Consider the following 12,588-nt stretch of genomic DNA (forward strand, 5'->3'; position numbering starts at 1 on the left):
CTTAAAGAAACAGCATTCCCCCTCTGCCTCTTCTCACCTCACTCTGCAAAGCAAAAGTCAAGTAGAAATTTATTAGCACTGAAAAGTAGACAGTCGTCAAAGTCCCAAACTCACCCAGGGATGACACAAACTATTAACCCATGCCTTCCCACTCTGTGGTCTTACTGAGAACATCAGTCAACGCACGGTCACTTAAATGTTAGTTCAAGGGTAAATGAGCTGTAACTCCCTCAAAGGTAACAATTCTCACCCGCCTCACGTCTTAATACTGCTTTCCTTTTCTATGTGAGTCGAGTCACACCCACCCATCCTATTGCCTGAGGTCATGGTGTCCCACCCCAAAAGCAAGCCTTGGCACATTCCAGTACATACAGTAGGGGCTGCCAGCAACCCCCTTGATACACTTTCTGGCTCTCCCTGGTCTCGGTACATAATACCTGCCAAGCTCAAACAGGTGAGGCATCAGAGAACACATTACAAAGTTGAAAAGTGTCTTGTGAACTGTGGGGAATGGCAAGTTCCTGTGTGTAAACTTACTGCTATTGCACTTGATGTTGCGCCACTTCCAACCGCCCACCAGCACACCCCCTCAGTGAGTGCAAGCCAGCCATTGTGCCACGGTGTGGGATGGAGCACAAGATGTATTCTGTGATTCTGTTGCGCCACAAACCATCCCAACACACACCTCTTAAAGCCTTCTTGAGTTTTATATTTCTTGAACATGCTTGACAGGATATATTTTCCACAACAAAGCTGCCTGTAAACACAGCTTTGTAGTCTTTCAGGAGTAATGTACCACAGTGCAGTGGAGATTGATATAGGGTTGGTACAGCACAGATAACCATGCAGAGGAAACAAGGGGCTATTTGGCAGAGGTGGTAGTGACACACCCTCTGCCTAGAGGGCACTGTTCAGCACTGTCTCAACATAAACACAGCTTTCAAACTTAAGAAATACAAATGAATTGCAGCATTGGGTTTTTTGGTGTCATCATTAGCTATGATTTACATTGCTAAGTAGAGAGGATGCAGGTGGATGAGTTACAGCTAATGTGAAGAGAAAGCGTAGGATACACTTTTTCACATAACATTTACACAGGTTACCCTCTGTTCAGTTTTGCCTTAATTACAAACAGTCACTGCTGGTTGTCCCAAAGCACAGGGCAGTCTGAGGTGATGTCAGACATTACTTTCTGGCAAAGTCGTCTTTCAGTCCAGTAAACTAAACCCTCTCCAACTTTAGACACCCCACATCAAATCTGCGTTTGTCATCACTGTCTCAATTATGGTTTCGATTAAGTCCAGGGGAGAAAAAAATGGGTTAGAAAATGCAAACCGCCCAGTATACCAACAAAGCAGCTGAAATTAAGCGCAATACATGAAAAAACACAAAAAAGAGCAAAAGATATACAGAACAGATCGAAACATTAAACACTACGGTCAGGCTTGATGAAAAATATGGCAATAAGACAACCTAGATATTTTCAAAGTTACGGAAATGAAACAGATTTAAGCCCTATATGTTTCAATAACAATGCTGAAAGAGAAGGAGCTACCCATAAGCTAAAACCTCCCAGGGCTTGTTGAGAGTGAATCAAACAAGTTCAACTCCTTGTGACTACAAAGAGGAACTGAAATGCAATGCAATGACGAGTGGAGCTTTATATTTTGCAAATGTCAGCTTAAGTTGGCAACCTGACACAAAATTACAAGGGGACAAGCCACCAGCACAGCACTGTAGAAACATCAGTCACTTCTGTTCACTTCCAGAAGGTTAACGCAACTCAAGTGGCCAGATATCATTAAACATCATGGCTTGGTGTAACTCATGAGAATTGTTATAAAAGGATTTTTTTCACTAGTAATGAACAGAATAAAACCAGTTCTTCATCAAATTAAAGATTTATCAAAAAAAAAAATGTTTGTTTTACCACACAGCATAACTCCATAAAGATTTAATGACATTTGGGGGGGGGGATTTCAAGACATTGCAGGGCTTAATGTGGGGCTTGAGTCTGAAGAAGCATGCATTGTTTTTACAAACTCTGCACACCCTCAACACATTAAAAAGAGATATCTTAATACGTAATATCTGTGCGATATGTGCTACAGATAACAGTATATAATATACAATAACAAAGCACCGGAGTGAAGCGTTGCCTGCTTCATCTACTCTATGAAAAGTTCTGGGGTCAATTTTAATTACCTATTACTGCTGCGGCAGCTGCTTTAAACAACGAGAAGGGACTACGTTATGTTTCCTACAAAGACGTGAGCTTTGCACTTAAAAATCAGAGTGCGGCTTTTCACTTAATGTCAGGCTACTTTTAGGGGGTGGTCGCCCTGTGCCACCGTGTTTGCATGCGCCCACGGAGTGAAGAAAAAGGTTATCTAATGGTCACCCTTAGTAGCTAAGTTACCTTTCTGATACTGGACGTCTGTGAGTAGAACATGTCCTCCGTGTCCTAGTTGCTGTCGTGCACATACCGGTAAAAGAAACGTTTGCCTTGTAACTTAACGGGCCTCTAAAACATTTTCAAATATGAGTCTTTTCCTGTAAAAAAAAAACAAAAAACAAAAAAAAAGTTACTTTCTAAAGCACAGGCTGTAAAGTGGACCTCAGGTCGTTTTAAAGAACCTCAAAGATGTCTGCTTGAAGTTTCCCATCCATCTCCGACAGTTATTTACGGAAGGTTCTCTAAATGTTAGCTAGTTCAGTAAGGTCAGGTGTGGTTGCCATAGCTACAGTGAACGTTGCACTACAGCCAATCAGAGAACGAGCACCAGCGTCGGCGGCACAGTTGGCGGGTTTGGTGAATCCAAAGTTAAAAAGCTCGTCAAATTTGGCAACGAATCCGGATATTAAAACTCCTCTAGAAAGGATACAACAATTGCTTATACGAACTTCCTACGAAAGCAGCTTAAATTGTGTTTTCCCTCAGAATGAAAGTAACAACATATGACTCAAGTGTTTCCAGAGTTGCTACTGCCCCGAAGGCATATGACTCGGCCATGATATAGAAATCTAGATTAATCCTTCATGGTGCTGACTTCAAAGACATTTAGAGGAAAGGACCAGTATCAGAAAATATGTTTCAAGATTAAGCCTCATGTTGACAGATGCATAGAAATTAAAAAGTGGGGTTGAAAGATGGTCATAAATGAATAATAATGTGCAGTACATTCACAAATAAGATTTATTTTAATCTTTTTATACATTTTAACCATATCCAACACATTTTTATATTATAATAAAATGACTCTTCTCCCTTGTCATTTACATAAATCAAAAATTTGTATATTAAGACTGCAAAATAGTACTCCTGTATTTTTTATATATATATCTTTATACACATACAAGTGAAAATGCATTCATTTTGCTCTGTAAGAATGCACATTTTCTGAGGGAATAGGAAAGGGCAGCCATAAGCAGAGAATACAAGAGCTCTAGCAAGAAGGCAGGCTAGCAAGTAACACCACCACCACCATGTGACCAACACGGACAAGGGTTAAAACATTCTGTCAAACCCTTTCAAGTACTTAAAACTTCTGGAGTTCAAATTTAACTCGGCTGAAACTTCAACCACAGTTAATTTGTTGAAAATAAGAGAAAAGGTTGTCAATTGTATTTTAACCCAAGTCTTTTCCAAAAGCACGCTTCTAGGCTGGCTGTGTCCCAAGACAAAGCTTGGAGCGCCACATGTAGCAGTACAGTGAAAACATAACCAAATACACTGGGTAAACTACAGACCAACACCAAAGAGAAAAAAAAAAGAAAAATTAGCCAACGTGATTGAAATTTCAAATTGACATAGCAGAGATTCAGGCTTTGATAAAAACACCAGCTAATTATCCCCATCATGATCTCGGGAAATAAAATACACACACAGTATAAGAAGATAATAAACCATGCTATATCATCCCATGAATACATTTTGAGCATTGTTTTCTCAATGTCAATAAAGACATTCTGGCATATATCAGGCCTCCACAGCATATGCCTCCTCCTATGTGCGAGACATAGTGTGGGATGTGAATTGAAATGTATGCTGAGGAAACAATGTCAACACATTCAGAGTGTAGATCACTGAATGAAAACAAAAGAAAACATTCAAGGTACATTGATATACTGTTCATGAATGTGCATACAAAAATGATCAGGCATTGAGAACTTTAGTAGTCATGAGTACCCTCTTTGGTATGTGACATTGTCCAAAACTTGATCTCTAGTGATCTTTCAGTTTAGCATAAGCTGAAAATGACTTTCTAATACACCCAGTTGCTTTCGTCTGTACTCGCATATTTCGATTATCGTATTTTGGAGGTAATTTCAGGGGTCATTTTAGCACAAATAAGTTTGTCAAAGTAATTTTTGAAATAAAAAACGCTGCATGGCCCATAGTACAAAAAAAATTGCAAGTCGATAATATGATGGGAATTCTGTTTGGATATTACTACAGCAGGTCATTTATTAAAATACAGTCCCACAAGCCGTCACCTCTTTCCATAGAAAAGATTAATACAGAATATTGAACAATACAAAATAAGTTTTCTATCAATGCATTTCTGCTGACACATTAGCAGCCCTTCAGTGCTTTACATCCTCTGTAGCAGTGTGGAAAAGTGAGCTGTGTCTACTCTTGTCTCTGGCATGGTGAAGCTGTGGTCTTACAGTACAATGACTCAATGGGCCCTGCTTCTGGTGGAGAAATAAATGAGGGGGAGGCCAAGAACCGTTTTACTCAAGAGCAAGATGAAAAAAGTGCCAATGTGGATGTGTAATGGCTTATGTATGCATGTGTATGGTGTATTTATGTGTATGCAAGCAAGACCCAGAGGTGTGTCAGGACAGTGGGGGCCCTGTTCACTCAGTGCCACGGGTGGGGGTGCTAGGTTGGTTCAGGCCCATAGTTTTGCACAACCAACCAGCAAAGTCCACTTCCTCCACTTCTGATCGCTTGATGAATGTGTGACTCTGAAACAAAATGCCAAAGGGAAATCATTTTTGTTCTGCTGGTATTATACACAAATAATCAACATAGCAGTAATTCACTCAGTTAGAAAAAAGTTCTGATACCAACCATCAACATCTTGAGATCTGCTCTCTCTGCTGGATTTTTGATCAGACTATGGACAGAAATGACATCAAAGATATTATAAAAAAATATTCATTCATGAAGAGCTAAAATGATTCATTTCCAAAAAAAGCTAATATCGCTTTATGCTAGTTATTGCTACCACCAAGCACTCAAACCTGCCCCTAGTGAACAAAACTGCTGTCTTCATACCACAACATATTCAGCATTAAAAATCTTTGCCAACGCTCACCATTTTGTCACAAAGTCCTGGAAGTCACTGGTGAAGACTCCAAGTGGCAGTTTAGGTGGGGGCTGTGTAGGGAGGAAGAATAAAAAGTTCAAAAACAAAAAAACAAATGATAAAATGGACAGTCTATTAGTGTGAAGAACTGGAAACAAGGGGGTCGTTCCACCGACCTCATTCACAATGTAATCCAAAAGTTCAAAGATGGCCATTGCAGGTCTACTGTCCATCCCATGTCCTGCAGAAAAGCCACATATCACTGATATTGCTTGAAAGTACACAAAGAAAAACTTTTTAAACTGATGTATACCAGGAAGCTTGTATATAGTAGAACTGAATACAGCACCAGTTTTATGATTTAGAACCAGTCTGAAGACCAACTGAAGAATTATCACTTTAAAAGTTATGTGTACATTTTTTGGGAGGAATACAAACTGTGGTTATACTGACAAGCAGGATTCAATGCATGTCAATAAAATCAGCCAAAAATGTGTGATTTGCTGTTGAAAGAAAAAAGAACAAGTCCTCACTAACCAATTATTTTCTAAAGGGCTGGGGTCTAGCTAGTTTCCTTTTACACTTTATTTAGAGAGACATGCAATGAAAAATGTCACACTACTAAACTTAAGCTATTTTATCCAAATTAAAGGTAATTTTAAAAAGTGTAATAAATTCCTCCAAAGACAGTATTGTGATATCCTGCTCAAAAGAAAATCTTTGACAGAAGTATAGACAGCCAGAGAGATCACCCTGGAAACACTGTGTGACTGAACACATCAATCGATGATGAAACACCCATGTTGTTGAGCTTATGTGCATGTCTATTTTTCCTGGAGTGTTTTTACGTTTCTTACCGCTCACAGGCCTGCCTGGTGGTCTGGACCTCGGCATATTGGCGTGAGGCTCTCCCTCAGAACCATCCATGACGGCCCGTCCAAAGATACCCTCCAGCTCTTTCGTGTCTGGTGGGGGGATGGGGTAGCGACCAATTGCCAGCTCCACCAGGGACAGACCCATGCTCCATACGTCAGACTGAACCGAGTAGTGAGTGCCCTGCAGTCTCTCCGGCTGTTGAGAAACACACAATCTACGTCAGAGGGAACAGGTAAAGCCAAGATGGCAGGCAAGAGAGAGGGTTGGGCAGAGGGCTGGGTGTGGAAGGCACAGGAAGTGGTGAAGGGGGGTGGTAGGATGTTATGGCAAGGATAGAAGGGGTGTGGTGAGGGCAGGACAGAGGATGGGAGGGTTTGGCAAGAAGCACAGAGTAGCTTCAAACTGTTTCACATAGGCAAGCAAGCACAGGTATACAGGTCTGCGTTTTGGTAAAAAAGCAGGAGACTCCACACCAGTGGTGCTTTTAGAGAGGCATACAGGAGGGGACAGATGAGCTGCTTTCAGCACTGCAGCCCCAGGTGTCTAAGAGTGAGAGGAAAAAAGGACAAGAAAGAGCACAGTTGCCTCGGTCTTTGCCAAAGAGCCCTTTCCTGGGCACAGCCCTCACTTCTTGGCAGGGGAGAGAGGGTGGGCCAGAGAGGGAGAAGGCAGAGGGCGGGACCAGTGAACAAGAGCAATGTGAGAAAAGAGAAGAAGGAAAGTGGGGATAGGGCCAGAGGAAAAGGGGTGGGGGTGCAGGCGTGCAGAGCTGACTCACCGACATGTAGGAGCGCGTTCCAACAAAAGAGTTGGCCATGGAATCTATGAGCTGGCCGCTCACGCCGAAGTCACACAGCTTGATCTCCCCACGAGAATTGACTAGGATGTTGGAAGGCTTGACATCTATGGCAGGGGGATGTACAAAGCAAACATATTTACTCCATGTTTTCAGAGACTTGTCTTCATAGTGGATTGTTTCACATCAATGGTTAACAGTGTACTATTCAATTTGTGTCGCAACTGTGATGGGAGGAAAGTTCTGAACAAATAGCAAAGAGGAGACTGCAACAAGGATGTGCTGATGTAAGAAACTTGTGTGATTCCCAACCATGTGCACAAAAATGTACCTTCTGGGGTTGTAGAAACTGTTAACTTAAAGGCCAAACCTTTGGATGGCTTGAAATTAGTTGAAGTGCAGTTACTGTGCTGCCATTTTAGGGATGAAAAAGCCTAACTGTATAGGTGCAAATCATACAAAATGCAAATTATGAGGACAAAAAGGGAGAAAAATGAATACCACGCCATGCACAAAACGGAAACAATAAAAAAAATGAATCTCACATCACAATCAGTGTTGAAACACATTTTGACAAGTACAATATCATAAAGTGTGAATATGTCGTTTGGTGTGTGTGTGTGTGATGCTGGCCTGTGCGTCTGTATTTATCTTTTGTACACTGTGACTTTTATTCCCTGAAACACAGACCAACGTCAGAGAAAAGTAATAAGACCAGGACTGCTCTCAATCATGACACCCTAGGGTGGCATGCACAATCCTCCTGGCTATGTCTGTGGGGCCACATCAATCAAGCAGAGAGAGATTACCTACAATGCAAGCAGACCCTGGTTATAAACAAGCCAGGTCCTCCACATTTCCCACTCATCCCTGAAACACATCCTGCAAAATCATGGGGTAAGACTGAGCCCTGCAATCTGTCCTCTGCGGTGTGTGACCCCCTCCCACTGGCCAAAGACATGTGAGGAGTGACTGAGAACGAGGTAGCAAGAAAGAGCGGGAGAAGGATGGAAGGAGACACAAAGGGAGGGGTCAACAAGGCGCGGCTGCTCTATAATCACATCTTGAGAGGCTGTAATTACCGCCACAGCTTTCATACAACTGTCCTGGAGTACCACCGACCCTGTACCACTGTGGAATTCACTGCACTGTGTGGGTCTGACTTCTGTCTTCGTCATGACTTACCAAAACACCCATAGGCCCTAATAAATGTGCTACCCAAAACTTTTCAGCATCAAGCTGTGGTGAGACTTGGGGTTTCGTTTTAATGCAAGATAATGGTTTTAACAAAGCCTTTCTTTTTTTTCTGCTTCATGCTACAAATTTCTTTCATCAGGGGCTCGTGACACTTCCAAATAATAGCTTGCCTTGTGGAGAGAGTACTAAACCTCTTAAGATGTTGTTGCAGTGCATTTGGAAGAAAAAAGCATGAGAGACCATTAATAAGAAAATTAAAAACACATTCACATATCAAAAAATGATGTTAGAAAAGGTTTCTTGCTCAAATGTCTAAGCCTGATTCAAAGAGCTAACACTGTCGGTGAAAATTTTAGAGGATAATCCCACTTTTTTTCCATGTGATTTTAAGACTCTAGCATTTGCATGGCCTAAAATTCAGTTGGTTGTGTTGAAACCATTTGGGGTAAACTAAAGGGATGGAAAAAATCAAATAATCCACAACAAACCCACATAAAAGCACTCTGAATTTCTTTTCTTTTTTTTTGCTTTTGCAGAACTGACACAAAACATTCTTAATGATCTGTTTTATTATCTGCATTATGGCCTATCAAATGTACTTCAGTGCTAATTTGCTTTGGTCTAGTGGCAATACTACTGGTTCACCCTTCTTACTGTAAACCAAAACATAAATAAAAAAACAACATAAAAAGCAAAACAAGTGTAGTTCTAAGCCACTGTGCCATGGCATGTATTTATAGTGATCAAAGTATTTTGTCATGATAGTCATGTGATGTCTGAGGTCCAATGGGTAGGTATGTCACAGGGGGTCTTGGGAGAAACATGACATTTTGTGACTAAAGACCATCCCTACCTCTGTGCATGATCTGGTGTTTTTCTCTCAAGTAGGCTAATCCTCTCAGTACCTGTAGGAAAAGGTAAAAATGTTCAATACACACAGACATAATCAAGGAAAAATGTCTATCCTATCCACTTACACCGTAAACAAATCAATTCAAAAAACAACATTTTCACTATTCTGTCAGCGTAATTTGGACTTCCAACATACCCGTGTATGTTAATCTAATACAATGATGTGAATCATGCATGACCGAACACAAAGCTTGCTGAGCTACTGTAGAGACTAAACAAGTCAAATTTGAAAATGATCAACACATCTGATCAGTTGCTCTCACTTCGGTTTGATAATCACACTAAAGTAGCACAGAATACTTACAGCTATGCTAACTTTTCCCAAGATTTCCTCTGGAATTCTTCTGGCTTCTTTCAGGACCTGGTCCAAAGATCCACCATCCTGTTGGAAAGAGATATACAGTAAAAACTGTATAAAGTGCTTCAGACACTACAATTGACCTTGATATCATTCACAAACGACAACACCACATTCAACCACATCAATCACTGCTAGAAAGGCCTTTGTGTCTCACCATGTGCTCCATACAGATGCTGATCTCCCCATCGCTGTAAAAGGCCCCATAGAAGCCCACAATATAGGGGGAGTTGCATTCATGCAGCACCTGCAGCTCTCTGATAATCTGGTTTCTGATTGCAGGCTTGATTTCCAGGTGAATCAACTGAGGGGAGAAAACATGAGACTGTAACCTGATGTGTTTTTTTTTTTTATCAATTTCATTTATCATTATCATTATTATTCTTTGTGGTCTGCTGGGCATTCTTCACAAATACAATGTGCAAAGCCAACAAGATGAGGTAATATCAAACAATGACACAAGACAATTTCCAAAACTTTTTTTACTCACTAATTTTAAAACTTTGGTTGGCTAGGGGGAGATTTATCATGTCAACAAGCTCTTAAATAGGCTAAAAGCCTGTACTTGTACAAATTGCAGCCAGTGTCTGTGTGAAGACCTGATTGATTTTTTTCTTTTTTTTTTTGCACAACTCAAATACAGTTCAAAAATTAAAAAAAGAGGCATGATAATTTTGACAAAATAATAAAAATATTGCAAGGACTATTTCTCACTACAAAAAAGTATTAATTTAAATATGTAAAATCCCCTACATCCTCAGTCTAACAGATCATTTGATTGTACGACTTTAGTACAATTCCCCATGTCATGCGTGTGACTTAGGCTGTTTTATTTTGCCTAAGCCAAAAGACAATGTAACTTGGGCAACTGTACAAATTTGTCAAGATGTGAATGTGCTTATGTTCCCACCGCCCTATGTTGCTGAATTTTAATGTTTCTTTTTAAATTAGGCCCAATGTTCCCACAGTTCCCACATTTCTAAGATGTTTTTTTCAAAATCTTATTTTGTCTGTCTGACTTTAGGAAAAAAAACAAGGGTTTTGCATCTATAAGCTCTACTTCAGCTGAAACCCTTTTTGATCTGCCTATTTTTTCCTCTTGTAATGATAGAGATGATTTTTGCTGCTGCTGATTAAAATGAAACTACCCAGTTATTAATTCACTCGTTTTCTATAAAGTGCTTCCAGAAAATCTTGTGGGAGGATAGGGATTAAGTTGAAGGGAAAAGTAGGAATACAAGACCTAATTTTGAAAATGTCCTCGGAATGTGGGGACAGAGAGTCTGATTTTCAGTGAATGGCAAAAAAAAATCTTATAAATGTGGTAACATAGGACTGTAAGGACACTGGGCTGTGGGGACTGAGGGATCACCCATTGAAATGGCAGTGACTTCAAGTTGTATCCGTCTGTAGAACAGAGTACTGATTCATGTAAAATCATACGGTACCATGTTTTGGTACCTAAACACATCCTTGTGACTGTGAGGGAGTAGAAGAGTGTAGGATTTTCCATGCTAGACTTGAACACAGCATTGCAAGGTTATATATCAAGAAATAAATGTGCTAAATTGAAAAACAATGGTATTTGTTATTAAACAAATTAATATTTATTACCACATAAGCTCACACAAAAGTAAAGAAAATTAGTACCGTTAAGTACCACTACCAATTGCCGGGTACCGGGCTTTGGTACCATATCATTTCAAATGTGAAAGATGAAGTGAGGAGATGTACATGCCTCCTCAGCATTATGTTATGTCTTTAAGAAGGCAACAAAAATACAAAGTGTAACAGACACTTTGCTCCCACCGAGAAGATGCAGCGTTATGTTGCAAGGAAAACATGCAAACTATATTCTACCAAAATGCCCCCCTCACCTTTCGAGCCATGACCAAACCTGATGGTTTGTGGCGGACCTTGTTGACCACCCCTCCGTTTCCTGCACCCAGCTCACATATGGGGTCAAAATCCTCATCCTTTAGCTCCCCAACCTGAGCTTTCTGGGTGAGGAAGGCTTCCAGTCGTTTTCGCTGTTGTTCATCCAGGTCCAACTCACCCAATTTCTTCTGTAAGGCCTCGAGGTTGGCTCTGGAAAGAGGAGAGCTTTGATCAAGGGAGGTCTTATAAACAGAGATACAGGGTACCATAAAAATAAGTGTAACGTCTGTTTGATTGGTTGTCAATTGGCCAGGTAATATAACATCAGGTGAATGAAAAAGTAATAGGATTACACACATGTACAGAAAAACACAACATCTGAACTTCTGCAGGAGCTACTCACTCAGATGCAGCATCAATGGTGTTGGAGATGGCCTGTCCCTCTCCAATGGGCTTTATATTCAGGGGAACGGGTCTTCTTTTGGGAGCCATTTCAAAAACTACCCTATACGACTTTCTACGATACCTGCCGTTAGCAAGGAAGCTTTAAATCAACCTTTGCTTTGATCCGAAATCAGTCAATGTGGAAAAGGAGCAGCTCTCAGTAGACGGGCTAGTAACTTGGCTAGCAAGCGTTAGCAAAGTTAGTATACTTTCGGTTGCATGTCAGTCAGCTCGTTCGGTAAACCTTGTCATCCCGAGGTGACCTTTGGAAGTCAGGTTGTCATCCGGTACATCTATAGCTTCCGTAGTACATACATTTCAGGTTTTCTGGTTTTCCAGGGTAATCTACCTGCTGCTACTAGCGACTAGCTGCCTAGCTGCAACTAGCTAGCACCAGCTAGTGAAAAATCGTGCCCTGCGTCTCTCAGAGCTAACGTACAGCTCCTCGGCTTTTATCAGAAGACAACGGGCCGTTAACGGCTGATACACCGACAGACAGGCTACACTGGGTCCACTCTGAAGGACGGCAACAACAAATACCTCCGCGTTGGAGCTCAGGGTGTGAGACTGTGGAGAGAAAAGGGCTTTGGCTTGGGCTGGTGGTGCTTCAATACAGGAAGCAGCAGCTGCAGCATCAGACCTGAGTGACACCCACAGGGAGAGCCCTTCATAAATAGCGCGAGACTGAGGCAGTCTGACAAGTTGAAACGAGAGATGCAGAAATCTAAAGGAACATGTTCATCTTCTGTATTTTTTTTTTAATCACTACAAGTTTTCTAACTTAAATAAGCTTAAAGCCTCTATTAAAG

The 12,588-nt window shown here is 41.0% G+C and overlaps 1 protein-coding gene across 1 annotated transcript; it reads right to left on the bottom strand.

Moving 5' to 3' along the window:
• Positions 1-3,182: 3,182 nt before the first annotated feature.
• Positions 3,183-12,512, bottom strand: map2k2a (mitogen-activated protein kinase kinase 2a). The gene is made up of 11 exons (XM_074668173.1): positions 11,739-12,512; positions 11,335-11,545; positions 9,615-9,761; positions 9,404-9,481; positions 9,041-9,092; positions 6,973-7,097; positions 6,176-6,389; positions 5,495-5,559; positions 5,328-5,389; positions 5,081-5,126; positions 3,183-4,974 (listed from the first exon to the last, which is right to left on the bottom strand). Exons 1-11 carry the CDS (start codon positions 11,825-11,827, stop codon positions 4,864-4,866), a joined length of 1,200 nt encoding a protein of 399 aa, XP_074524274.1. The 5' UTR covers positions 11,828-12,512; the 3' UTR covers positions 3,183-4,863.
• Between the last annotated feature and the right edge of the window lie 76 nt (positions 12,513-12,588).

Source organism: Halichoeres trimaculatus, unplaced genomic scaffold, assembly GCF_033239565.1.
Source record: "Halichoeres trimaculatus isolate MK-OKI-2021-1 unplaced genomic scaffold, fHalTri1.1 fHalTri1_scaffold_4, whole genome shotgun sequence".
Lineage (NCBI taxonomy): Eukaryota > Metazoa > Chordata > Actinopteri > Labriformes > Labridae > Halichoeres > Halichoeres trimaculatus.

What these genes read in the sequence shown, in the direction of transcription:
- map2k2a (XM_074668173.1), bottom strand. Translation starts at nt 11,827, where the DNA reads ATGGCTCCCAAAAGAAGACCCGTTCCCCTGAATATAAAGCCCATTGGA. An exon ending in ACCATTGATGCTGCATCTGA is followed by an intron (nt 11,546 to 11,738) that starts GTGAGTAGCTCC and finishes TCCTCTTTCCAG; the next exon opens with AGCCAACCTCGAGGCCTTAC. An exon ending in ACACCAGATCATGCACAGAG is followed by an intron (nt 7,098 to 9,040) that starts GTAGGGATGGTC and finishes CCCCTGCCATAG; the next exon opens with ATGTCAAGCCTTCCAACATC.